Source organism: Rhineura floridana, chromosome 16, assembly GCF_030035675.1.
Source record: "Rhineura floridana isolate rRhiFlo1 chromosome 16, rRhiFlo1.hap2, whole genome shotgun sequence".
Classification (NCBI taxonomy): domain Eukaryota; kingdom Metazoa; phylum Chordata; class Lepidosauria; order Squamata; family Rhineuridae; genus Rhineura; species Rhineura floridana.
The window spans coordinates 37,267,354-37,294,810 of record NC_084495.1 but is presented as its reverse complement, the minus strand read 5'-3'; the positions used below and the strand labels follow the sequence as shown (position 1 = coordinate 37,294,810).

Sequence of the window (27,457 nt, the reverse complement as noted above, 5' to 3'; positions counted from 1 at the left end):
GAAGTGCTGCTCCTGCAAGTTAGCATCTTGATCGTCAGCCAGCCCCCAAATCCACATACAGCTCGTCCTTTCCCTCTAGCAGCAGCAGGCAACTCATCGCCCTCCAGCTGTTTTGGACTACAGTCCCCATCAGCCGCAGCCAGCACAATCAAAGGTCGCAGGCGATGGGAGCTGTAGTCAAACAATATCCAAGGGGACCACGGGTCAGCCTCCCCTGCTCTAGAGTTAAGAGCCATGACAGGATCAACCAGCCATCCAGGCCAGAAGAGACTGCCCCCCCCCCAATGCCTGTGTGTCAGTATGTCATAACTTGCCCCACCCCTTTCCTCAGAAGCTGGTTTGGCAGCCAATCTTGGTTGAAAAGCAAGGAATAAATAATAGTTGTTGTCAGAAAATGTGCTTACAAGAAGAGTGAAAATTTCAACAGCTTGCATACTTCAGAGACTTGTCCCTTTCTTATTTCCCAGAAAGATGTCAGAGTTTGACCATGAGCATCACCTTCATTCTCATCTATCAAGGATCTGTACGTGACCCTTTTTGGAGGCTGTGAGCCCTGGCATTACATTCAGAGTTCTTTGTCCTAGAGAGGCATTACATGTGTTGACAGCAGGTATTTGTTTTGTAACTGTTTGGAATGGTGCTGGCATTTACCATGTTCATTCTGAACCTGTTTGCAACTTCAGAATACTGCCCAACAGAAATAAAACCCCCTAACACTGATCTAATATAAGCCATAATTGTATTCTGAAATAATTACAGGACAAAAACACTCATATAAAACCCATGCTTTTGAAAGAGTGCACAGCCTGGTAGAAATCTATTTCAGTACAAGTTGCGCCTTTAATCTTGAAAGTTACAATACAAAATAAAAAAAATTGGTCAATGGCATAAGAGCAGTTAACAGATTTATTTTTATACACAACTTTTCTACTAAAACTGCATTCTTCCAGGAAGTTTTCAAACCCAAATGGATTGAATTCCAACTTGAGAGAGTCTTTGAAGTTCTTATACACAATAGTTGAGTCCCTTGAGACAATGAAATGCATTTAAAAAAGACAAGATTAAAAATAAAAAATGAAATTAAACAAGGCTTCATACACAGATCATTATCATGGAGTTTTTGTGGTATCCACTGCTAGCGAACCTTTCTGTTTTCTTTCTATTTGCTCCTTTGACTCAAAGTCAAGAGATAACAAAATTTAGAATGAACTTGGTAGTTTGCTAACAAGTATGACTATCTGGGTTGTGTTGAAAACAATAGGCTTCACTAGACCAAACAGAAGAAATGACTGGAAATACCAGGATTCAATGGTGACATCATAACTAGGATTTTAAGACTTGGCATAATTTCAAGCTAAACTGGGCTCCAACAGAGCACTCTGTAGATTTTAACAGCATTCATCAACTTGCTGATCTGCCAGAAAACCTTAATCAAATACTAAAACATTCTCATACAGTGGTCACAAGACTCAAAATAAATACTGACCTCTTTTTAAAAAGAACACAAAAACAAAACAAAACTCCAGAGTCTTATTCTGCATTCTTCTTACAGCATACGGGATCTGTATATATATATTTTTTGGACAAAACATGATGTGTTCCACGCAGCACAGAGCACTTGAGGTATGATGTCCAATAAAGGTGGCCAAATGCCATTGTGAGAGTTAAGCAGTAACTTTGAAATCTAAGAGATGTGGGGAGTCCTCAACCTCCAGAAGTGACCACTCCATTTTCAGTTGCAATTAGCCATGGGTTGTTGGTAAAGCAGGGACAGCAGAAGAGATGGTGGATGGGTGGGGCGGGGGAAGAGAATGAACTACAGCCCTTTGGCATGAGTACTGAAGCTCACAGCTTATAGTCAACAGCAGCTTGAGTTGTCCCTAGCAAGGAATGCTAGGCAGTAGAAACCAACTTAGCAGGAACAACCCAAATGGTTCAAGCATGCTTCTGGAGCTGCAGAAATCTTTTTTTTCCTACTGTGCTTTTGCAAAAGAGGGATCAACAGCTTCCCTCCTGCTTTGCCTCCATAGTTTGTAAGCGAAGGTAAATGCAAAATGCACTCATTTACAGCCTTGCTGTTGCCACAAGCATGTCTGTTTTGCAAGTTAAACTTCTGACCTTCCTGTGGTGCACAAATCCATTGAACTTAACATATCCCATATCTCAGAAATTTTATTCAGTCCAGAAACCAAGCTTACTATTTCAATGTCTGACTCAGTTTTGACACTGTACACATTACATCTCATTTATATAGTGTTTCAGGGTGTGTGTGTTTTCTCCAGACACTGCAGTCTAACTACATAATATTGACATGTAAAAAAAAACCTCTGCTGCGCATCAAAGGCTCACACACACGAACATTTCTGGCAGTTCAATGACATTTCTAACAGTCAGGCAGTAAAAAAAAATTACTAACCCTTTTCCGACTTTATAAAGCATTTTTTTTAAAACAAAGGTTAGTAATTATGGATGTCTTATTCATTCCCAGTTTAACCTCTGTCACTTGAACCTGTTTAAAAGATGATGGAGGGGAAAGAAAGCAGATTTTAAAATAGTAGAGAACAAAAGAGGAAAGCATATTACCCAACTGAACATGACAGCTATGTTTACTGTCAGAAGAGCAAGGCCTGCCTTAAAGTTAGCCGAGTTGGAGAATTATCTCCAGGTCTTTTGCAGCAGGGCTCCACTTTAAAAAGTATAAAAACCCCAATTATTGGCATAATACGCTCAGCTTAAAATGTCTTACCACTAACAACAACTACATCAATTGTACGGTGGCTTCTCAGGAGGAGGGCTGGCAGGTGAGAACTTTCATACCTAGTTTCCATTGAGTTGCTGCTGCTGAGGAACTCCACTATGGTCTGCTACAGATTTCTCGCGGCTTCTGCTCTCTCGCTCTTCGTCCTCTTCATCTCGCTCATCGTTCCCACTATGGTTTTTACAGTAAAGCCTAAAGACAATGCAAAGCCAAAGGAGGTGGGGGACCCAAGTCACACAGTGTTCATTCAAGTCTAGTAACAGCCACTGTGATTACTTTTACTGCTGCCTTTTAATGGGATTAACTGTTTTACCAGTTGTTTTAAGAGCGATTGTAAAACCAACCTGAACACGTTTAAGTGAAGAAGTATAGAAATGTTTTAAATCACCTAAATAAATACTCAGGTGTACAATCAGGGCAACCCGGTTAAGTGGTTCTAATTTCTGGACAGGCAAGGTGTAGAAGACATGCAGAAAACTCCAGGTTCAATCCCTGGCACCTCCAATTAAAAGGAATAGGTAGTAGGTGATGGCTTAAGGTCCTTGAAAGCCACTGCCAAAGCCAGCAACATTGGGCTGGGCGAACAGTTTGGCCTGGTATGAAACACAACTTCCTATGATCTCACTTTAGCCACAACCTTCAGCAAGCCTCTCTCTCTCTCAATCTCCCATTTGCAGTATTGGGATGGGGGGGTAACAGTCAAGTACTGCACTGAGTCACTGTAAGGACTACTCAGCTAGTTATAAAGAAGGGCGTGGCACTTGTGGCCCTCCAGATATAGGTGGACTACATCAGCCCAGGATGATGGGAGATACAGTCCAACATCTGAAGGACCGCAGGCTCCCCATCCCTGGTACAGAAAGCGCTATAAATGTCAACTGTAAAAGCCAGTGGGGAAGATGCGGCTCTCCAGACATTGCTAACCTACAGGTCGCATCATTTCTAACCACTGGCTAGACTGACTAGGGCTGATGGGAGCTGGAGTCCACCTACATCTCCCCACCAATGCCCTACATTTAAACAAAACTCTAACAGTGTGCTTGTAGTAGACGAAGGGTTCATGGCCATGCTTTTTAATATGTTAAAACACACACGTTACACTTTGGCAGAAGTCATTAAAATGCCTTGCAAATCTCAAAATAGCATGTACCATGGACAGCTTGTTCTGCGTTAAGCCTACACTAGTGAAGTGGTCTATTGGTTTCAGTGGAACTGATCGCTGGCACAACACTATCTCATTGAAGAATTTCTTAGTATTGGCCAAAACACACATACTTCAATTCAAATCAATTCAACTAAATGAATAAATGAAAGCCTCACAGCCAGTCCTGTTCTCCAGTAACGGCCTATCCGTTGTGGCAAAAGAAAAAAGAGAAGAGAAAGGTACTTACTTGTAAATTCCTCGTGACATGTTCTCAATGTATTTTGCTTTGTCTTGTACTCCACAGTGGTAATGGTAAGTCTTGATACAAGCTTTAATTTCACATCCAATAGTAGCGCCAGACTGACTACAGAGGGTACATTTCTGTTACAGGGAGAAATTTGCGGGTGGGGGGGCAGAGAATAGTGCGCTAAGTTGAGTGTTAATCTGTATCTTTCTACTTCACGTTAACTTTCATATTCTTAAAGTTCACATTTCTGGTAAAATTTCTCAAAAGTACGCAAGCAATGTGCCTCCATGAGAACTGGATTACTCCAACGCAAGATATGGGGAGACAGTCACACAATCAGCAAGCTGAATGTACCAGCTCCCCCACATGAGACATGACAAAACGTTTTGAGTTTTACAAATCAATGTCTCAGCATTCTCACAAAACAACCAGCCTCGGGGTTCCCTTCGCAGGGAAGGCATGTTGTTAAAAGAATTTTAAAAGCAGATATAGCCAGTCAAGATGCATATTTCCAATCTGGAGTAGTGGCTAGTTTGAAAGACCAGGGAGACCCGAGTTCAAATCTCTGCCTCACCAGAAAGCTTATTCTGTCAGTCTACAGTTGCTGGGAGGAGATAGGGAAAGAGGAATCACATCTGTGGCCTGCAACTTTTTGGCGGAAAGACAGGATTAAAACCAGATAGACAAACAGTTCGGGCTAAAGCCAGTAAGACATACCATTCTTTTCCCTCGCTTGATTTCTTGAAGTACAGTTTTAATATCAAAATCACCAAACTCTGCCCTTGAGGTTGTTGTCAACTGTACGGTCCCAGAAGAGAATAACTAAGAAGAAAGCAGATGCAGACTATTAGCAATGTAGGAAAGCATGGCCACACGTGAGCAACATGTGATGATGCCCTGAGACAGAACAAAGGAAACCTGGGAAACCTGTAGCGATGGCCACCACCTTAGATAGCTTTAAAAGGGGATTAGACACATTCACTGAGAAATTTAATTGCTGTAAACCGCTATGGGGCGTGTGTGTGTAAATAAATAAATAAATAGGGAGGGAGGGAAGGAAGGAAGGAAGGAAGGAGATCAGTCAATGGCTATTAAGCATAATGGCTATATTGAGCCTCCAGGTTTACAGGCAGCATACTGCTGAATTAGCAATTGCTGTGGAGCTACAAGAAAGAGTTCTTGGCTTCAACGTTTGCTGATGGGCTTCTTGGAGATTGTGGAGAAAGGATGCTGGACTGGATGGTCCTTCGTCTGATCCAGCAGGTTCTCAGGTTCACAAACTAGGTGGCATCACAAGGGACAGGGAACTGGACAAGTCTTGGCGGGTGGATAGCCACCTTCTGAATGGATGGGAAGCCCTCAAGAGGGGAAAACTCTGCTCATTATGCTACATCAAGGGGAAAGTTGCTGTACCATACCCTTTGCCTGCCCATTTACTGAAAACATGAGCATTACCAGAAAGCGTGGGCAAATCTATCTTTCTTACCATGCACTTGTAATGTGCAGCTGCCTTTTTGGCATTGAATATATGAAGCTTCCCTCTAGCTTCATTTTCTTCTTCACCTGCATGACAGAATCCACATTTAGGTTTTGTATCATTGGGACTGCTTCTGTGGGGTGATCTGTCTCTCTGAAAGAAAAACACTTTTCTAAAATATTATGCCAGAACAACAAATATGGTTTCAACATAAGGCAGCCAAGCAAGCTCATTTAAAAAGAAACAGACCAACATGTCTTTGAGAGATTTATAAGCATACGAATTGCTTACATAAGAACTGCTTTCTATATCGTCTGTGCCATGCGAAGATGTTGATCGAGCATCTTCTGACTGCCCTTTGAGACTCAATTTTCTGGGCCTTCCTTTGCGCCCCCTCTTTTTAGGAGGGGACAGCTCTAACTCATGTTCATTTAGACCTTCTTCTAAATCTGCTGGGAAAAAACCGAAAACGTTTTAAAAAAGAACCTCAAATGCCACAACAGGTTTATACAAACTCCTGCAGGGTACATAACTATTGGCACACTAGAAATGCTGGAAAGAAAAAGCAGGCTTATTCTGAAACAGTAACGGACAATTTATTGGGCACATTTTTTATTATTTATGTTATAAGACCCCAACATTCCCCATCTCCAATATTGCAATAACCTGGCAAAGCAAGTTCCGACAACTTATGTAAATTCTCTTCCAGTCACAAGGAGGAAGAGGATGTTAGTGCTAACATGCCACCATATCTGCTTCTCACATTACACATGAGCACACATTACAGACTCCAAGAATAAGTAGCCAAACAATAAAACAAGTATTATCTAGCATGACTCAATATTCCTTTAATTAATCAGTGCCATTATTAAAAGGTCTATTCAAACCCATTTGGGCTTGCTTATCCTGCTTGTTCAATGCACTAGGTACTGAAAAGATTGTTGTTCTGTTCTTGCTTACTAACAAGTCTTTTGTGCCGGCTCCCATTTCTTTGGAGGTCACAGCGTAACCTGATTAAAGAGTTTTGATCAAAACTATGGGCACTTTTCATTTTCTGCGAGACCAACATCAGACACACAAATACAGTGACACTGATGCTTCCAAGAGAAGGAACAGACTTTTGGGTAAGTTTAAGGGAAAGGCGATTCCACATGTGCAGACAGGTTAGATTTTATGGTGCAGTGGCATTTAGCCAGATACCAGAACATACTGAATGCAGCCAACTCTGTGTTTCTATTCAGGTCATGCAAGCCAGTCAATTTTTTTTTTTTACAACATGAACACGTACAAATTAAAGCATTCAACCAGAAACAAAGCTAAGCCTCCACATCTGCAGAGAAACCATGAGGAACACACTTTTGCATACCTATGATTTAGTTTAGAAAAAAAGCAACGGGGCGTGACAGAAGTTTATAAACTTGCACATACTGTGGAGAAAGCGAGGAGAGTAATTCTTCTCCCTCCCCCATAATACTAGAACTTCAGTTAACTGGACTAACAAAAGTACTTCACACAATGCACAATTAACTTATAGAATGTGCTGACAGCCAAAGAGAATGAGACAAATTCATGGAGGATGGCATCAATGGCCTGGGCTGTGGCTGTATTTGCATGCAATGTTAAATCATGGTTTAGTGTTATGTGGACAACTCTCTCACTCTTTCCTCTTTTTGTGGCCAGGAGGAGGACTTCTACAGAGATCAGTGTCACTTTAAAAGACTGTTGGTTGTTGTGTCACAGGAACCAGGAATCTTGGCTGACGTCAAAGTTGGTTAGTTAAACAAGCCAGTTTCATAACCCATGGTCTGATGTTGGCTTCTTTTGAAACTTACCACAACCTGGTGTAAGTCATGATTCCTAGTTCCTATAACATGACAAGCAGACTCTGTATAAATAATTAATGGGAATCCCTAGGGGATTGGGGAGGGTTAGTTTTATGATGTTTTAATTGGAAACTGATTTTAAATTGACTATGACTGTGTTTTATTTTGTATTCTGTATATTGTATATGATGTATTGTTTTTTATTGTAAGTCACCTAGAGTGTCCATTAACCTGGACAGATAGGCGACCAATAAATAAAATTATTATTATTATTAAAATAATCTTCATCAAGGAGATCCCAGGGCAGTTTACACATCTATACAGTTAAAACATCAAAATATAAAATTAAAAACCAAATAACCAAATAACCAGACAATTGAACAAATCAGAAAAAGCCAGACAGCATCACTCTTCCCTATAAGCCTGCTTAAAAAGATGTGTCTCATGTCACACCTGAAACACGATATGGAATAAGCCAACTGTGCCCGTAGGAGGAGGGAGTTCCACAGATAGGGCACCATAACCAAGAAGGCCTTTCCTTGTGCCAGTCACCGCACACTCTATGTTCAGTGGTGGGATCACAAGGAGGGCCTTCTCAGCAGATCTTATGGCATGGGGACTCCTTCAAGTACTTGGGACGTAAGTTGCTTAGGGATTTATTAAGTTAGTGACGAAATCCTGAACTGTGCCTGGTAGCTGACTGGCAATCAGTGCAGTTCACGCAGGACTCTGTTACACGATCCCAAAGAGAGGCAATGCTCACAATCCTAGTGGCTGCATCCGGCACTAGCTGTAGCTTGCAGACCATCTTCACAGGTGGACCACACAGAACACATTACAGCAATCTAAACATGAGGTTACCAGAACATGGGTATCAGTTGCTAGGGTATACCAGGAATAGTCACAGCTGGGGGACTAGTGATGCTGGAAATAGGCACTCCTTGCCACTAGATGCCACCTGGGCTTTCAGTGACAGTGTAGAACCAAGGAGTACCCCCAAGCTATAAACCTATTTCTTCAGGGGTTCAGTACTGGTCGGCCAACTAAATTCCAGACACGAGAACCTCCCACCAATAGCGCCTCCATCTTGTTGGGATTCAGTGTCAGATAACTGGCCCACATTCAGCCCATTGCTGCCTCCGACTCCGGTTCAGCACTTGCACAGCTTCACCTGATGCAGATGGTATGGAAATAAGAGTTGTGTCATTTGCATGACTGCTAGGGGGAACAAGATGGAACCCTGTGTGTCCCTACACCATAACGGTTGAGGGACCAACCAGCAGCTCCCCAACGCCACTTTCTGGAAATAGCCCTGCAGGCAAGAACCACTGTAGCACTGTGCCTCCAACACCCAAGTCGCTCCAGAAAGAGATTATGATCAACAGTTTCAAAAGTTGCAGAGATAAAGGAGAATAAACATGATTGTACTCCCCCCCCCAGGTTGTGAACCTGAGTGACCAAAGCCATTGCTGTACCAAAACCAGGCCAAGGCCATTGTGAAATGCGTCCAGATAATCTGCTTCCTTCCAACACATCTGAAGCTGTCCAGCCACCACACTGCCTGAAAAGGAGGTATTAACGACTGGGGGTAGTTATGAAGTACCTCTGGGTCTAAGGAGGGCCGCATCACTGCCTTCTTCGGTTTGCACAACCTCTTCTCACAGTGAGGCATTTACCACCCCCTGAACCCCACCCCTTTGGCAAAGCTTAACATGCCGAGAAAGGCAGAGGTCCAGAGGGCATACGGTAGGCCGAACACTTTCAAGTGTCTTGTCCACATCTTCAGGCCGCAACAACAGAAACTGATCCCATACAGTTTGATGAGATGGTGCTCTGAACTCCTCCACAACTGTGGTGTCTAAATCAGAGCAAATGCAAGCAACTTCGGCCTAAAAAGGCCTTGCAAATTTGTCACAGCAGTGAAAACCAGGGTGCCATCCAGTCTCCACAGCACTGGAGAGGGCACTTAAGAGGAATCACATCAACGGTCCTCTCCACCTCACCATTCCATAGTGAGATCAGAGCCTCAACAGGAATATCAGCCAGAAATTCTACCAGAGCATTCAGAAATCTGATTCCCTAAGACTCCCATGTTGGACCATGCTAATGAGTCCCCCATCACAGCAAAGGGGATGGAGTAACTGCCAGTACCAATCCAAACCTCACCAAGAAGTGATCCATCCAAGGCAGCAGAGTTAGTTTAATCCTCCCCATCATCAGATCACCACTCTGTGGCCAAAAAACAAAACAGATCTAGGGTTTGTCCTGCAATATGTCTTAGGCCCACAATGCATTGAGACTGTCCCATGGTTGTCTTGGTGGCTATGAAGTCCTGAGCTGGACCAACCAAGGCAGCCGTGGCATTGATACTGCAGTTATGTTGTGGTTCTGCAACAGCAACCCTGAGACCACCTCCATCAGCAGCTAAAGCAGGGAGACTGCTGGACAGCAGAGTGGATGGTACACCAACAGGATCCCAGTTCTGTCCCTCGAATCTGGTCCCTACATGGACTGGTTTCTTGGCAAGGCAAATAGAATTTCTGTAATTTAGTTATTATTTTATAATTATTTTATTTATTTATAATAATAAATTTCTATAATGTTGGTAACTTCCCACTCCTGACCCTCCATCTTATTTTGGTGCTACACCAAGCACTCAGGTGGAGAGAGCTAACTCAGGTCTGGTAGCTCAGTAATGCACACCAGCTCAGCCACCTCCCCCACCATTAAACTGCAAGTGGACTATGTATTATTGTTGTTGTTATTGTTATTATTAGAATTTACTACCTGCCCTTCACCCAGAGATCCCAGGGCAGATTAAAGCAATTTTAAAACACATAATTAAAACAGTTAAAAACAACCTGAACAACATCACAGAAAATAGGATGGGTCCTAAAAATATACATCTCAGGAGTCAAAGGCCAGAGTAAAAAGGTACATCTTCAGCATTCACCTAAAGTTGTACAATGAAGTTGCCAGACACGCCTCAATGAGGAGATCCACAGCTTAGGGACTGCCACAGAGAATGCCCTCTCCCGACCCCCACAAGCTTCCGAGGGTGGCGGAACTACCAAAAGGGCCCCCTCTGCTGATCTCAACACCCAAGAGGGTCTGTAGGGAAGGAGGCGGTCTTTCAGATATTTGGGACCTAAGGTGTTTAGGGCTTTAAAGACTAACGTGAGCACCTTGAACTGGGCCCGGAAATGAACTGGCAACCCATGCAGCTGTTTTAAAACAGGGGTTATGTGAGATCTAAAAGGAACCCCCACTAGTAATCTGGCTGCTGTATTGTGGACCAGTTGGAGTTTCCGAGTCGTCTTCAAGAGCAACACCATGTAGAGCAAGAAATGACCTGGTGTATAGCAGCAGCACCACAAAGTGAGATGGCAAGTTGGCATGACATCCCAAGGTTTGTCAGCTGGGGGGGGGCGTTTCCAGAGGACACAATGGCCTGCAAACATCTGTGGCCTCTTCTCCTCAACTGGCACAGCCAGCTCACAGCACTATACCTCACTCAACCCATCATCCTGCCAACAGTATACCCCATCCCTAACCTGTCTCCTCTTCCTCCCAGCCAATGGCCAAGGCTATAATGCAGATGTTCACCCCAGCAAACAAACCCCCTTAAGCAAGGGCAAGTGTACACAGCAGAAGTCTGTCACTAATGTATCATCTCCTGAGCCTTTCCCTACCTGGTAAGAAGCATCATTTATATTATAAAGTAGTAGCATGTATGGTATAGAGTGCCAACTCATAGGAAAGTGCAAAGTACATCTGGCAGCCCCCTCCCTCCCCACCAGGCCCCTGCCATCCATCACTCAGGAGATGGTAGAACCCTTCACCTCTGGTTCCCATTCCAATTCTAAAAAGTGCAACCAATCTATGCAGAAGCTGTCCTCCTGGCTGCACAGGGAGAGGAAGAGGAAGGCGTAGAGCTCAGGTCAGCTGCAGCACTAAGCCAGGCTTTACACTGTTACAAGCGAATGCAACTAGTCTCTCTCTGAATACCAGCAACTCTGTGGGCAAGTAGCAAGGGAGGGGTGTTGCCCTCAAGCCCTGCTTCAGGCTTGCCAGAGGTATCTGGCCAGCCACTGTGGGAAAGAGGATGTTAAGACTCGATAGACCTTTTGGCCTGTTTTAGCAGGACGTCTCATTCCCTATGCCTGTGAGCAAGGAAGGCTTACTCAAAGAGTGATTTATTTCCCACTAATCTGCTTCTGTCCGAATCCTACTTTTCTTGAATGGAAAACATGTTTTTGATGCAGAGGTATTTAAAATAACATGAATAATTTTACCTTCAGAGTTGTGTGGCGCTTTCTTGTGCTTTCGACATAATATCCTAGGGACAGAACATCAGAGACAGCCAAGTCAGCCACAAAACAGAGCTTTTATATCTGTTTAGGAACTGTAGTAGTGCATTAACATCTTTAAGACACTTTGGTACTTACATGTAAATGCCTTGGGAGGGTTTCTCTCGGATTTGAGCCTTATCATGCAATGCACAGTAGTAGTGATATGTCTTGTGGCAGGTTTTGACGTCACAACCGATAGTTGCCCCTGGACAGTGGCACAAGGAGCACATCTGAAAAATGGGAGCGGGGAGGAGAGAAAAGAGACACTCATTTGGGGCCTTTTGTCTCACTAACAAAGGCAAAAGACCAGAAAAATGAACAAAGTGAGGGAAAGGTAGCCCACAGCACTGAAATGGAACTACAGCTTTTGTTATTGCTGTTTTCTCATTGCCGCCCTGGGCTCCTGCTGGGAGGAAGGGTGGGATATCAATCAAGTAATAAATAAATAAATATTTTAAAATGTGAAAGGGAAGAGAAGCCAGCAGCAGTTGCACCAAATTAAGGGCACAGGAAAAGTATCTTCAGTTCACTAAAAGGGACCATCTTCCTCTTTCCATGTTAAGACTATTTCAGCAATAACAAGCTAGAGGCACCTTAAAAAAACAACTAACGGATTTAGTTAAAAACAGGTATTTAGAAATAGGCACCAACTGCTTGACTGATAATTTTAATCTTTTAATCCTTTTTACATAGATTGTATTGATTTCTATACACCTTATACATAACATCTATCCCCTCCCCACCCACCATACATCGCTCCAAATACCTGTTTACCCGTAACCTTGTATTTTGCACTTCATAATCCATTACCATTCTCACTCATCTCATAAGACATACAGAAAGTAACCATGATCTCCACAGTCTCATAAAGGGATGTTTTAAACCTTTTCTAAACTGCTTAGAAGTTATATTACAATCAAGTGGTATATAAATGTTGTGAAATAAGAAACAAAAATATATTAGCTTTTGCTCACTATGGACCACAAACACTTATACCACAACAAATTTGTTACTCTTTAAGATTCCTCTTTGCTACATTTCACAGCTAATCTTTCACCTAAAGATTTCTGAGTCAATGACACTAAGAGTGTCTATTTGCCTAAGGAACTGGCATAGTGTTGGGGTTACAAACATAAGCTACAAGCCCATTTCATTTCATTTGAGCCTTCAAAACGCTGGCAAGCCACCACATCTAAGCCTCAGAGGTAACCCTAACCCTAAATTACAGGACTATTGCAAGGGTTAGCCAGCTAATGCAAAGCATTTTGAGCATTTAAGGCAGGGATGGGGACCCTTGGGTCCTCCAGACATTGCTGAGCTCAGCCCCAGCAAGCATGGCCAACGGCCAGGAATGATGGGAACTGTAGTTCAGCAACATCCACAGGGCCAAAGATTACCCACACCTGCTGTAGTACAATTTTGGGAGGACTCAGGGTGACGACACCTGACTTCAGGAAAGCATTTTGTTAATACTGAGTAGCAGTATCCGCATATATTTGTCCTACAGGTTAGAGAGCCAAGAATGGACAGACAAGCCCTTGGGGACAGAAATTCTGATTTATGAGTAGCTGTTAGACCCAGCCTAAGCCTGTTAAAGGCAACAGCTTAAAAACCAAAATACACATTCCATTATAGTAGACTATTAAGAGGGTAACATCCTTAGACAGGATAGGACCACAGCTCATTGCTGTTTTGCATGCAGATGGTCCCAGGTTTGGTTTCTGGTATCTATAGTTAAGAGAATCTCAGCTAGAAGGACTCAGAAACACTTCTGGTCCACCAGCTTGGAGTGCCACTACCAGTTAGAGGAAACAGAAAGGGCTGGACGGACTTATGGTGTTACTTGGTTTAAGTCAGCATCACATGTTCAAAGTCAGCATACACATTATCTTCAGAAGCTCCAATGAAATCAACAGGAAACGCACAAGCACATAACACAGCTACCTTAACGTATCAGATATGAAGTGAAAGAGGCTGTCACATTTAAGTAGCTGCAAAATTAATCCACGATTTCAAACACATTCGGATCATTTGAGGAATGATATCTGTACACAAAACCACTTCTGTTTTAAAAAGTGTCACGATCAGGGGCTTGACAACGCAGACAATCCTGTTACTGAAGACAGCTGCAAAATCGCTAGTGAGCAGAAAAAGAGCGCAAGAGAGATTGTACTGTTTTCTTCCTCCAAACACACACATGGTTTTGTTACAGTAGCCGTTCTCTTGTGGTTGCTCTCCACTCAATTACATTACTATTCAGTGGTAAAGGGGGGGAAATTCTACAAGAAGCATGGCAGTTAATTTAAAGCACTTGCAGTCCCTGCTGTACCAGAAGCAGAATCCTCAGCATGGGGCATAATAGCCATTGCTCAGGCCTAACCACAAACCTGCAGCAGTCCCCCACACAAGCACGATTGTGCAGAGGACACACAGGTGGGGTTTCATCAACTTACTGAAAACTTACTTCAAAATTTCATTTTTAAATTGAACCATTTCACTTTCAAGAGGTAGAAATGCCAACTGGGCTCCTTCTGGGAGGAAAGGCGGGATATAAATTAAATAAATAAATAAACTTACCAACTTGGTACCTCTTTTTATTTCCTTTTGTACATCTTCAATGGAAAAGCCTCCAAGACTCTCGTTATCAGAGTGAGAAGATACCAAGGCTGATGAGAAAAGCTGGAGAGAGCAAAAAAAACCACCCCAAAGTGGGACTTCAAGACTGATAAAATTAAAATCAGAACTTCCACATTTAAGAGAGCCTTCTCAATGTGCAGCACTATCGGCAATTACGAGTATCTTATGTTCTGTCCTACAGCACTTCAATATGCAATCCGATCCTATGCATACATTGACTCGTTATGAATTCAACAGGGCTAATTTTCAAGTATATATGCATAAGATGCAGCCTGGATGGGGAGATCACGGGCTTGAAATGGCCACAAGGCGCGTGTGAGGAGAGTTTTATCTGGGTGGAAGAGGAGTTAAGTACCCCTCCCATGTGCTAAGCTCCCCTACAAATGCCCTCTGCCTGTCCTTCCATTCGTGTTCCACCCCAAGAGGAGCTTCCAGCATCAGTTGGGGAACTTACCATACACTTATGATGTGCTGCCACCTTCTGGTTTTCAGAGAGCAGCAGCTGCCCACATTCACTATCTTTGTTGGACCGGCAGAAACCACACTTGCGCTGCCTCCTGGGTCCCTTCTTCTGCCCAGCTGAGCTAGACATGGCTTGAAGAATACCACTTCAATCCTTGCCAATGAGACAAAGAACTAAAAAAAAGGTACAAATAATTGTGTTAGCTTCTTTTTATTTCTGCAGCTATTTAGCACTTATTATTTATTTAGTTATTTATTATTTGATGTATATCCTGCCTTTCCTTCCAGCAGGAGCCCAGGGCAGCAAACAAAAGCACTAAAAACACTTTAAAACATCATAAAAACAGTTTTTAAAACATCTTTAAAAATGTTTTTTAAAAAGCTTTCAAAACATCTTGTGAAAAAAAAAGACTAAAAATATTTTTTAAAAAAGTTTAAGAACATATTAAAAAGCAATTCCAACACAGACACAGACTGGGATAAGGTCTCAACTTAAAAAGCTTGTTGAAAGAGGAAGGTCTTCAGTAGGCACTGAAAAGATAACAGAGGTGGCGCCTGTCTAATATTTAATAATCAAAGGTGTCTTCAAGATTTAAAGTGCCTGATGATGGAACGTACTGTGTCTAATTTCCCAAATAAACTTGCATGTTGCCAAAGCAGCAGTTCTCCAAGGAATAAAAACTCTGACAAAACCCCAAAAGGAAGAGCCTCAACAGAAAGGAAGTTGGAAAAAGTAAGACTAAGAAGCAGGCCAGAACAACAGGCATCATACCCATGTCATACATGGAATTTGAGGGTGGAGGGCTGGGTGCAATAAAGCAGCCTTGAGCCCTACCCTGCTTTTGCTATTCATTTTTGCTATTGCTGCCAATGATATTACAATATAAATCTTTTAAAATAAAAATACTTTAAAATTACTGGCAATGTATAAAACCTTTGCACAGAAGGAAAGTTATTTGCTTATTTAAATTTACACCCCACTTTTCCACACTCAGTGCTCAAGGCAGCAGTGCAGAATTCTTCTAGATATTATCCTATATACTAATAGCAAACCCATTCTCCAAGTGTGTGAAAACACCACCGTCTTCATGTAAAAAGCAGGTATCAGGAGGCTTGGGGATACCCCAAGGTTTGCAGAAGTACAAAACACATCTTTAGAAAAAAACAAAGAGGAAAAACAACCACCACCAAAACAGAGGACTAAGTATACTTAGTGGCCACAGAATATTGATTATCTGCTGGAGAAGGAGGGGGAAGGAAAACTGGAGAGGTGGAGAAGAGATGAAAGTGTGTCCTGTAAAAAGGCATGGCTAGCCAGCTGGCCCCCTCGACAAAAGTACTCCATGTTGCAACACTTCCAAGCCCCATTGGTAAATAACTATCAGATTTAGGATCAAAATATACCTCACTGCAAACTGCAGATTCCATGGGGCATCCACATAACACCAAACAACATCTGAACTTGTCAGATAGATATGTTCATCTGACAAGTGAAAATGTGGCTATCTGGTATCAAGCAGGTGCCCCATTTATTCTAAAATAATGAGCATACTAGGAGCCTACAGGTAACCAGGACACCTGCCCCGCCTCAGGGAGAGAGCCATGTATCTAGCTGCAAAACCACAATCATGTGTAGAATGACACAAGCCAGCACTACAACATGCACAACTCTCCTCTTTGTGGGGAAAGAGCTACAGGAGTTTTGGCCAGAAGGTAGAATGATCCACACAAACATTAGGAGCACGGTGCTATGCCAGTGAACATGGTAATGGGCTGGACTTGGGAAGCTAGGTTTGTGGTTCTGCTCTTGATAAGACAGATGTGGTCATGTGAATAACACAGCATGCCAAGCATTCTTTGCAGCAACATCCAGAAGTTTTGTTTCAAAAGTAAGATCTTTGATGGATCACACCAAAAACCCTATCTCACCCAACATCCTGCTTCTCATGGTGGCTGGCCAGATCATTCCAGGAAGCCCACAAGCAGGGCTTGAAGGTAACAGCCCTCTTTCACTATTGCTCCCCACATCTGGACGCAGTGGCATCCTGTCTAGGGACATGGTGGTTCCTTGTAGTCCCTGTGGCTAAGAACCATTTTTATAAACTATGTGTTGTGTGAAGGGCTCTTCTTTGTCTGTCCTGAATCTCCTGCCAATCGATTACTTTGGGATGCTGCGAGCTCTATGACGGATGCTGAAAAAAACCACCTCACTTTCTTCACACCATGCATGTATAAGCCTCTATCAAGACCAGTACTGTAGTCTTTTCTAATTTAAAAAGCCTCAAATGATGTAACCTTCTCCTTCCTAGGAGAGCTGCTATAGCCCTGTTATTATTTTGGATGCCTTTTCCTAGTTCTAATATACTCTTTTTGAGATGGGACAACCTCAGCCAAACTTTTGTGCATATCCAGAAAATAACTCAATGTTTTGCAGTTGGAAAAAAATATTTCAAATCCCTAGGGACCAATACCAAGTTTCGTGACAAATGCCTGACAGGGCACCTGGGAGTTTTTACAACTGCCAAAACATGTTCCCCTTATTACTTTTATCTCACCACAATATACATGGGAATTTGTGTGCATGTTTGTTGACACAGTAACAGAAGAACACAGCTCACTACCAAAAGGTCAGGGTCAGCAGGAGAACCAAAGTATTTGTGGGTTTTTTTTAAAGGATTTATATCACACCTTACTAAACAAAAGATTTCCCAAGGCTTACAATCAGTTTATTTTAAAACCAATACTTTTTTTCACACTTCAGAAATGCAAGCACAGCAAAATGCAAGACGAGGCAAGAAATGAAAAAAAATACTTCTGCTTCAGACATTAATATTCCTAATGTATTTAATGAAACTAATAGAAGCACTTCTTGATTTGAAATTTAGTTTATGTGGGCTTTTACAGTGGCAAAAGTCTAAAGCAGCTGGAATTTATAGAAAACATTTTGGTAAAGAACTGATGAGACAAAACTTTTTAGAGTCAGATATGTGACTACTCTTGTTCAAAATATAATAATTTAAGCCTGCAAACAAGATGTGCCTTCAGTTTTTGTATTGTGTCAAGCTGCGGTGCAAGCAATTTAAATCTATGGTTTTTGTGATTTATTAATTTAAGACATTTATAATCTGCTTGTTGAGGAAATCTTCCACAAAGCAGCTCACAATATTTCAAGATAGAAATACACAGTCAGCAACAACATTAAAATTGGCAGCATAAAAATTTAGCCATACCCTAGTAAACTACCCTCAGTCATACCCCCACTTTCAAAAGCTTTTAAGGAAAAAAAAAGATTTTTGTAGCCATCTTTAAAAATATGAGAGCTGGGACATAATTAATCTCTACAGGAATTGCATTCCATAATTGCGGAGCCACCACAGTTCTTAAAGAAACATCATAATGTAAGATCTAGGCACTCATTTTGGGAAAGATACACCACACTAGGAGATACATTTCTCCTAACCTAAATTAGCTTATAGTCACAGAATAATGCAATGTGCCTTTATGCCGCATATGCGTGTAGAACTTCCAGTAGATCAAATACACAAGGCATTTTCATTTTTGATACAAGTTCAAATATGAATTAAGATTGAGAAATCGGTTTGAGTAACAGCCGTGCTCATTTTTAAAAGGACAATGAAATGTGTGCATGGAGGGCAGGGGGGGGAGACAGGCATCAGATTAGTAATGGTCCTCTGGAACAAATTCAGAATCAGTGACTAAATCCAATTTTCCATTCTTTAAGGGTGTTTTTTTTTTAAATGATAATGTAAATGTTTGCATCAGCCACTCTGAACCTTTTAGACAAATCCTCACGTTCTGTCTCACCCTCCCTAAGTTCAACTGCATTCTAGTGTAATCAAGAAACAGTCCCAGGGAATGTCTCGTTTTAAGCAGATAAGCACAGATCTGCTTCTTAATGGCCAGTGTCACCACAGCAGGAGGCTGCTTAAGCAGTGGCATGGAACCTGTTCTCCAGGCATCCTTGGCCTCCAACTCCCATCATCCCCGATCACAGACCATGCTGGCTGGGGCTGATGGAGTTGGCCCCACAACATCTGGAGGGCAACAAGTTCCTCAGTACTAGTATAGCATCCTGAGAATGCACTCCTTGACTTCCACGTGTCAAACTAGCAGGTGTAACTTGCTCCTGCTGGGGAAAGTGAAACAATGGCACTTGGGGGAAGGAGTTGCAATAAGGGCAAACTGGCTTCACTCCAACTTTTGCTGACAAGAATCCTATAGGGCAATCTTCTCCAACCTGGTGGCTTCCAGATGTTTTTGGACTACAATTCGCATCACTTGCAGCCAGCATGGCCCACAGTGAGACATAGTAGTAGCTGCAGTTCAAAATATCCTGAGGGCACCAGGTTGGGGAAGGATGCTGTAAGGGGTTGTACTTACTGGCCCTTGCAATACAGAAGACCTGTCTCTGAAGATATCCCACCTGCCCTCATGATAGCATATGACAGTGAATACATAAACAATAAATACAAACATTGAACTGTTATCACTTTATAGGGAGGGGATGTAGCTCAGTGGCAGAGCACCAGCTTTGCAAGCAAAAAGGTCCAAGGTTTGGCCCTTGGCACCTTCAGGGAGGACTAGGAAAGACTGCTGTCTAAGTCCTGGAAGTGTAGACAATACTGAGCTGAATGGACCAGTGGTCTGACTTTGTATAAGGCAGCTTCTTACGTTAACTTATGGCTGATAATATTTTTCTCTTAAAAATCATGTTTTGTTTCAAGCTTTCCTACAAAACTGAAAAAGCACCACAGCCATTTTTCAATCAGCTGAACATGAACTCTAACTGCTAACTTTTTTAAAAAAATTGGCACATTGTAGAAACCTGAATATCCATACATATTCCTGAGCTGAAAACTCCACTGACAACTTTCAAGCTAATAATCTAAGTTTTATGCCACTTTAAAAAGCATAAAAGAAGCTTGTCCCAGAAATACCAACTGTAGCAACACAATGATCTCAGAATAAAGGTTGCCACTTTTGAGATGCATATGAATGCATTCCAGAGATACTTCATTCGCAAACTAAGGATCCCAACTTCTTATTTACAAGACTACTCAAGAATCCAATTAAACATGTGTTTACAGGATCAGGACCTTAAGCATCAGCAATATGTTCTAAGGGATTCTTTATGAAGGTTTGATAACTACCATAATATCTTCAGTTATGCCTCCTTTCATAACAATATTTGAACTTTTATTTCTCCATAGCATGGCATTCTTGGTGCAAACAAAGACAGAAATGTGGCAATTTCCCCCCCCCATGAATGCCTATTGTATCTTAAGCCTTGCTTGTGGCCTCATAGCACTTTTCTAAATGGCTGACTCCTAAAGCATGGCGAAAAAAGGCTGGCTCAGAAAACCTTCAACCAGCAGACTTTATTCAGCACAGAAGGAGGGAAAGTAGCAGTGATGTCATCTAAGCCAAGGGTAAGGAGGGAAATTCAAGAGCTTGTCTTCATGCTCCATTTAGCTGCTAGAGTCAAGTCCGAGCATGTAATTTCTCCAAAAGGACCGGGCTTCAAAGATCCCCCCAAAGACCATACATTTTAATGTGATTAATCTATGTATTCCAGATGATTCGGGTTATAACAAAAAATGCTTAGAATTCCTGGATTTGCAAGAGATCTTGCAACTGAGAAACAGTGCAGTAGCAACACACACAAACAGAGGAATGCAATCAAGTTGGTACTTTCAGATGGAAGAAATGTACAAACTAGCATTATTTCGGAAACGGATCACTGGAAATCTTGAAGCTAGGGTCTCAGAAATGCCAACCAAATAACTATGGAGCAAATGACAAAATCTTTTTTGGGACTGCAAATCCATGATCCAAAAAAGGTTGGCATCCATGGTGCAGATTGTCACTACTACAGTACCACCCTTTAAACCTCTTTAAGAAAATACAATAGGCACAATACAGCATAAAGTTTAGCCCTTTGAAGTCTCATCAATTTTAAAAAAAAGAGTAAGTGCTCAAATCAGTACATTTTACTTGAAAAATCTTAAATGTTGCCTGGACTGTGCCTTGTGTGTGTGTGTGTGTGTGTGTGTGTATAGAGGAAAATTAATGGCTTGATCCAAAGCAGTAAAGCCAGCGCACTTTAATTTAAATAGGCTTCCAGCCCAATGTAAAAACGCTAGCCTTGAAAACTGTGCTGCCACTTACAGATTTTATGCAACAGAAAACTTAGGTTTACTACCAACAGTGCACTCAACAGAGAACTGCAGTCAGTCCCAGCTTTCTCACATTTCATCTTTTTGATACACAAGTTGGCAGACACACATTTCCCACTTCCATACCTTTATATTTTTGTATGTCTGAAGGTTTACTTGTACACCTAAAACAATTGTGTGCAGTGGACCTCAAACACTTGGGGAGTACTTACTGGGTGAATTAAGAGTGGGAGCCACACATCACAAGCTGATGCAAAATAAGCACCTGTGCTTTTCCCACTTAAGCTGTTTACACACAATCAACAATGGCAGTAGCCAGGAGAACATTATGCCAGTACTCCAAAATATACACTTGATCCCTATTGCCAGTCGGGCACAATTCAAAGTGCTGGGTTTAACCTTTAAGCCCCTAAATGGCTTTGGCATAATATATTTTGGGGAACTGACACCTCCCATTGTCCTGTTTGCTAACTCCACTCAAGATCATCAACTGATCACAGCATATTCAAACTAAAATGGATTGCATACGAAGCAGTTCAGTCAAGACAGACAGAATCGTATAAAGCATTCTAATTGCTCTCACCAATAACAGTGTGATTATCAAATCAAAGAAATTTCTCCCATAGGTATGGGGAGTTGGAGATAGCTGGCAGCAGCCTATCTTTATGTTTTAGGATATGGTCAGCAAGCAAACCTTTCACAAAACTGTCCCCTTTTAAGCTTTACATTAAGGGAAATGAATACACGCGGCAACTGCTGTCAATCCTACAACGAATGAGCTTCAGTGACCTAAAACAACAAGACAATTAAGACTCTGATTGTTGCCACTTATTAGACCCTTGGCCAAACGCCTCTAAAGGAATTTGTCTTCTCAATTTATGCCTGTCTTCCTCAAGGCTTAACACCTCCCAGAACAGAGATCGCCCAGTGAAACAAAGCCCAAATGGGACTAGACTCTAGAGACAATTAAGAACCTTCATATGGCACTCAGTGGGTGTGTTCCATTTTGCAAAATAAGCAGCTATTAATACCCATAAATATCTTTAAAGGACAAGATCTCCACAGATGTACTTACTTTTCCTCCCCCCCCAATCCCCAACACAGCCATAGGATAGTACTGTAATACTGAAACCAAAGGAGAAACAGGCAGCAGTATCAGTAAAATTCATGTTCAACAGAACTCCTCTGGTCTACAGCCAACATGGGAAAACAGATGCCTAGACAGAAGTGTTACTATAGCAACAACATCTCCCCAAACTCCTTGTACTACCCCTTTTAGAGATCAAATACACCACCCCAATAGAGTAAGACTGAAACTAGGAAACCATAACAGGGCAGCAGGCATCACTTCCACAGCAGAGACAGCTGGCATTGTGTAGGAGCTGCAGCTCCCAGATTCGTCTCAGCCACATCATCAGTAGGGCTAAAATCTGAAACAATTATTAGAGAACAACTATACCAAACGCTGTAGGATTTCTTTCTCAGGTAAACATACAAAAGCAGGCAGCTTACAGCAAAATACTATGTTCTAACCTTCAGAGCTGCAATATGAAGAAAACACTAGCCTTCCTTATAGGACAAGGATGACTGAATTACACACAAAACTCTGGGTGTTTTAAAATGTGCTACATCGATGTATCTAGCAATTTGGCTACTCCTGTATTATGAACATAGAAACTCTTGTTTTAAGGAAGGCATCCTTAAGAAGCCAATGCATGCTACCAAGCAGTAAGTTTTCAGTGGGGCTTCCTTTCAAGTACGCATGCATAATAAGGCAGCGCTACAAGTCAAATTTTACAGCCATGTATGTGTGCAATTCTGTGCATGTTTCCTTGGACACAAGCCCCCAGGAGCCCAATGCAGGTGACTTGCAAATCAGACTCATCCCACCCAGCCTCACATGTTTAGCGTTTCCAAGCTCAAAGAGCATAAGAGTGAGGAGACCTGGGTCAACCATCTAAAGTTTAGTGGTTGACCTCGGACCAGTCTCTTTCTCTCTCTCACCCACACACACCTACCTAACCTACCTCACAAGGCTGTTGTGAAGACAAAACTGGAAGAGGCGGAAGAAACCACGTACTGGGCCTTGAGTTATTTGGAAGAAAGATAAGCTGTTAACATTAACAGACAGACAAAAGGTGACAAGAAGCTAACCCGAGTTTGGTTCCAGAAACCAAAAAGGGCAGTTCTAAGAGGCAGCAGTGCCCACAAGGACTTGGACATGGGGGGCGGGGAGAGTATTCCTCGACCCGTTTTTGTCCTTGGCAAAGAAAGAGAGCCAAGATCACAACCTCCACCACACAAACACCCCCTCCACCTCCTCAGGGGGACCCCCTTCCTCACCCCCGCCGTGAGGGCAAGGGAGGAGGGGCGCCCCCACAGCCACTGGGGGGTCGGTGGGTGGGCGGCGTCCAGGCCTCCCACGGACACGCGGGCCCCTCACGCTCCCCGCCCCCGGGGGCCACAGGCCTCGCCGGGGTGCGTGGGGGGGAGAGAGAAAGGAAGGAGTGGTTTCCATGGCAACCCGGCCCTGCGTGAGTGGGGAGGCGGTTCCGCGTCGGACTCACCAGGCCGGCTAGGCGGGAGCGGGTGGGAGGAAGAGAGGCGGGAGGAGCCCCTCAGAGCGAGAGCGAGACCACCGCTGGCTTCGAAGGCGCTCGCCCGTCCGCCGGGACCTTCCCTTTCATTCGGACGGGCAGCAGCGACAACGACGCGGCGGCTACTGGTGCTGCTGCTGCTGCGCCGCCGCAGAGCTTGACGCGTACAGCGCGCGCTAGCCGAGAGACCGACGTCTATACGTCGCGGCCGCCGCCCTCAGCACACCAGTAGCTAAGCCGCTTTTGCCCTCTCTCTTTCTGTCTCTACCCTGGGCGCTTCTAAGCGCATGCGCCGCAAAAAACTCCCCCCCCTCCCAACATGGCGAACGGGAGGAACGGATGATACGCGTGCGCGCGGTGACGGCTAAAAAGGGGGGGAAGGGATGGACGGAAGGGGGCTCGCTAGTGCGTCTGCGTGACGTGAGTTGGGAGGGCAGGAGGAATGGCGCGTGCGCACTTGATTCCCTCGGCAGGAAGCAAAAATTAGGGAGTTCTGCGCATGCGCTTCTTTTTATACTCTATATAGAGGAGGAGGAGGAGGAGGCGGTGAAAGTTCAGAGCATGCGCACTTTGCAAGCTTAGATACGTGTGTTGTTTTCTAAGGACAGTTCAAAGGGGGGGGACGGAGGGGTGCAAGGCCTGTTTAAAAGCCAACAGTGAAAGAGCCAAATCTCCCTTCCATTACGTTAGGGCTGGACCCCCCCCCTAGCATTATATTTCCTTCCTCTCCTCCGTCTCACCAATATTTTCTTTTTTTGCTTATTCATCAATGTGTCTAATGGAAATTAAGTCCAAATGAGAGCACAGTGACACCTCAGTTAACAAATCCTCCAGGACAGAAGCTCCTTTTAGCAAAGTATTTTTTGGGTGTTGTGGGGGCGTGGAGGAGGCGCACGCTCTGTCATAATCAGACTGTGGCTCCTTGTCTCCTGCACTGCAGCTGCTGCAGGCAGCTCTCACGCGTGGCTTCCTTGCCCTGGAAGCACTGTTTACTCAGATGCATCTGCTCGAGTGTAGGAGAGGGTGACAAAAAGAGAGAGAGAGACCAAGCACAGGGTGGCGGCGGCGGTGCCCCTTGCCTGTCTGCTCAAGTGTGTGGAGAGGAGAATTGTGCCCAGAGCTTTAGATTGCTGGAGCCAGATGCTACATGATAAAAGAAAAAAGGCAAGGCAGGCATCTCTGGATGCATTTTGGAAGAAGCCTTCAAGGTCTAAATGCCAGGCTTACCTGATCTGGTTGTTTCATTTCAGACATGTATATTGTTAGTTTTGAAAAAAAAAATGCTGAAATATGTTGAACTGCTCTTCTTTTTTGCGGAATAGGAACCTATCCCTGTTCTTTCCATGCTATTCCTACTTTGGCCACCAAAGTTTCTGTTAAAGAAGTCATGGCCAGGAATGCATGCACTTTGTTAACTGAGGTATTACTGTAATGCAGCTAGAATTGCCAGTGCCTAGTTTGGGGGTGTTTTATGTATTAATTAATTTTATTAAATGTTTTCATCCACACAAACCCCCAAAATGTAAAAACTACACTTGCTCAACAGAACAAAATAATATAAAGACCCCCAAATCTTCTATATTTGGCAGGGATGCACTCAGCAGCTGGCAGGGGATCTGGGCAGGGACCATGATGCTTCCACACAGGTGTTTATGAAAGGATGGAGTGCTGCTGCTCATGCATGCACGTTTTTGAGGTTTGGGTGTTGTTGTTTTTGTTCAGTTGTGTTTGTGCAGTTTACACACAGCGTTGCTGGCATTAAAATGCCAGTTCGCATTCCTCCCTTTCCTATTTCTGAGAAAAATCTGATTGGTTAAAAATCAGTATTTCAATGCCCTCTTTGCAAATTAAGCCCCTGTCTGGATGCACCTCCTATCTTTTTCTGTGGAGAATCCTGTGCCTGGCAGACATTCAACCTGTGCAGCTCTACTGGTGTGCAGAAGCACTGATGGGGAAGGTGAGCCTATACACTATCTGTCATTTATTATTTTTATACCACCCTTCCTCTAATGAACAGAATAATAATCATAATTAACAGAAGTATAGTTTCCATATCACGTGAAGTATTGGTTCTCCTCTATTCAGCACTGATTAGGCCTCATCTTGAGTACTGCATTCAGTTCTGGACAACGCACTTCAAGAAGGATGCAGACAAACTGGAAGAGGTTCAGAGGAGGGCAACGAGGATGATCAGGGGACTGGAAACAAAGCCCTATGAGGGGAGATAGAAAGAACTGGGCATGTTTAGCCTTCAGAAGAGAAGACTGAGGGGAGATATGAATGCACTCTTCAAGTACATGAAAGGTTGCCACAGAGAGGAGGGCTAAGATCTCTTCTCAATCATTGCAGAATGCAGACCATGGAATAATGGGCTCAAGTTACAGGCAGCAGTGTAGTGGCAAATTCAGAAGTGCAGGGTCCCTTCATTATAGTTACAGCCATTCATCCCTTTTTTTGCTGCTGGGCTGAGAATGAGATTCTTGGCAATGCCTTCTCCCACAACAACAAAGGTTCCTAGGAGTCAATAAGCAGGAAAGGGAAGAGTGTTAGCTACTGAAATTAGTCTTTTCAGGGGCTGGCTCACCACTTTTTACTTTGAATGACTCCAAGCAACAGGAAAGGACAAGGGAGCACATTAGAAGACTCTTCTCAGTGGCTAACACTTCTCTTTCATGCTGATTGGTTCATATGATGCTGAAGACATAGGGACCCTGGTGGGACCCTGCTCCCAAAACAGTAAGGAGTCTAAGACCCCCCCAAAACCCTGGACAACTACACCCCTGGTTACAGGAAGCCAGATTTCAGCGGAACATCAGGAAAAACTTCCTATCTGTTAGAATAACACGACAATGGAACCAATTACCTAGGGAGGTAATGGGCTACATTCAAGAGGCAGCTGGACAACCACCCCCCTGCACTGAGCAACGGGTTGGAGTCTATGGCCATATAGGCACCTTCAACTCTACTATTCTATGAAAAAGACAAAAATCAAACATACAATACCAGTTGTAAAAATACATCAGAAAATAAAAGAACATCATTAATTAAAAGTTAACTAAAAGTTTATGGATGAAGCTAGGATTCTAACCAGTATTAACATTTGTAGTGGGATAGGAAACCATTGTCTCTATCCAGACCCAAATGAATAGAACTGAATTTCTTGATGAACTAATTCAGCACCTTAAAAAGATGCTATTGTTTTCTTTTTCTCTTATATGGATTTTTGTCCTGCTTCTGACTGCATTTGTATGAAATACAGATGCGTATTTTTTCTGACTACTCTTCAGAAATATACCATACACATCCATATTTTCTCAGCACAATCCTAGGCATGTTTGCTCAGAAGTCCCACTGTGCTCATTCAAGCTTGCTCCCTAGTAAGTGTGTTTAGGTCTGCAGCCTTCAAACTATTTTATTCACAGCGTCCCCTGCACCTACCCATGATACAATCTAACTGCCCAAGCTGAAACATGTTTGCTCTGAATTAAGCCCCTCTGTATTAAATGGAGCTTACGTCAGGTATGAATTTATTTTAAATAGTTTTATATCCTGCCTTATTTAAGTGATTTATATGCCACTTAATATTTTTAGCAAAATCTCTTAAGTAGTGTGCAGATATAAAGTGTTACAATTAAAATATAGTAAATACAATAAAAGTTTACAAATAGAAATGAAGATGCAGTAAATATATTATAAGAATCCCATTATATATTAAAATTCCTTCAGTATGGAGCACAAAAAAATCCCCAACACAGCAGATAAA

The 27,457-nt window shown here is 42.9% G+C and overlaps 1 protein-coding gene across 2 annotated transcripts; it reads right to left on the bottom strand.

Annotated features, from left to right (window-relative positions):
• Positions 1–770: 770 nt before the first annotated feature.
• On the bottom strand, positions 771–24,094 carry PHF6 (PHD finger protein 6). Of its 2 annotated transcripts, XM_061598798.1 has the most exons (12): positions 23,665–24,094; positions 23,125–23,182; positions 14,893–15,074; positions 14,379–14,480; positions 11,898–12,031; positions 11,745–11,788; positions 5,918–6,075; positions 5,636–5,779; positions 4,867–4,971; positions 4,150–4,283; positions 2,818–2,950; positions 771–2,509 (listed from the first exon to the last, which is right to left on the bottom strand). In XM_061598798.1, exons 3-11 carry the CDS (start codon positions 15,028–15,030, stop codon positions 2,818–2,820), a joined length of 1,092 nt encoding a protein of 363 aa, XP_061454782.1. In that variant the 5' UTR covers positions 15,031–15,074; positions 23,125–23,182; positions 23,665–24,094; the 3' UTR covers positions 771–2,509. The 2 variants fall into 2 exon arrangements, with proteins under 2 accessions (XP_061454782.1, XP_061454781.1); XM_061598797.1 differs by lacking the exon at positions 23,125–23,182.
• Between the last annotated feature and the right edge of the window lie 3,363 nt (positions 24,095–27,457).

Coding starts and splice junctions, on each gene's coding strand:
- PHF6 (XM_061598798.1), bottom strand. CDS start 15,030: ATGTCTAGCTCAGCTGGGCAGAAGAAGGGACCCAGGAGGCAGCGCAAG. Junction 6,076..11,744: donor AGCGCCACACAACTCTGAAG/GTAAAATTATTC, acceptor TTTTCCCAGCAG/ATTTAGAAGAAGGTCTAAAT. Junction 5,780..5,917: donor ATATAGAAAGCAGTTCTTAT/GTAAGCAATTCG, acceptor TTTTTCTTTCAG/AGAGACAGATCACCCCACAG.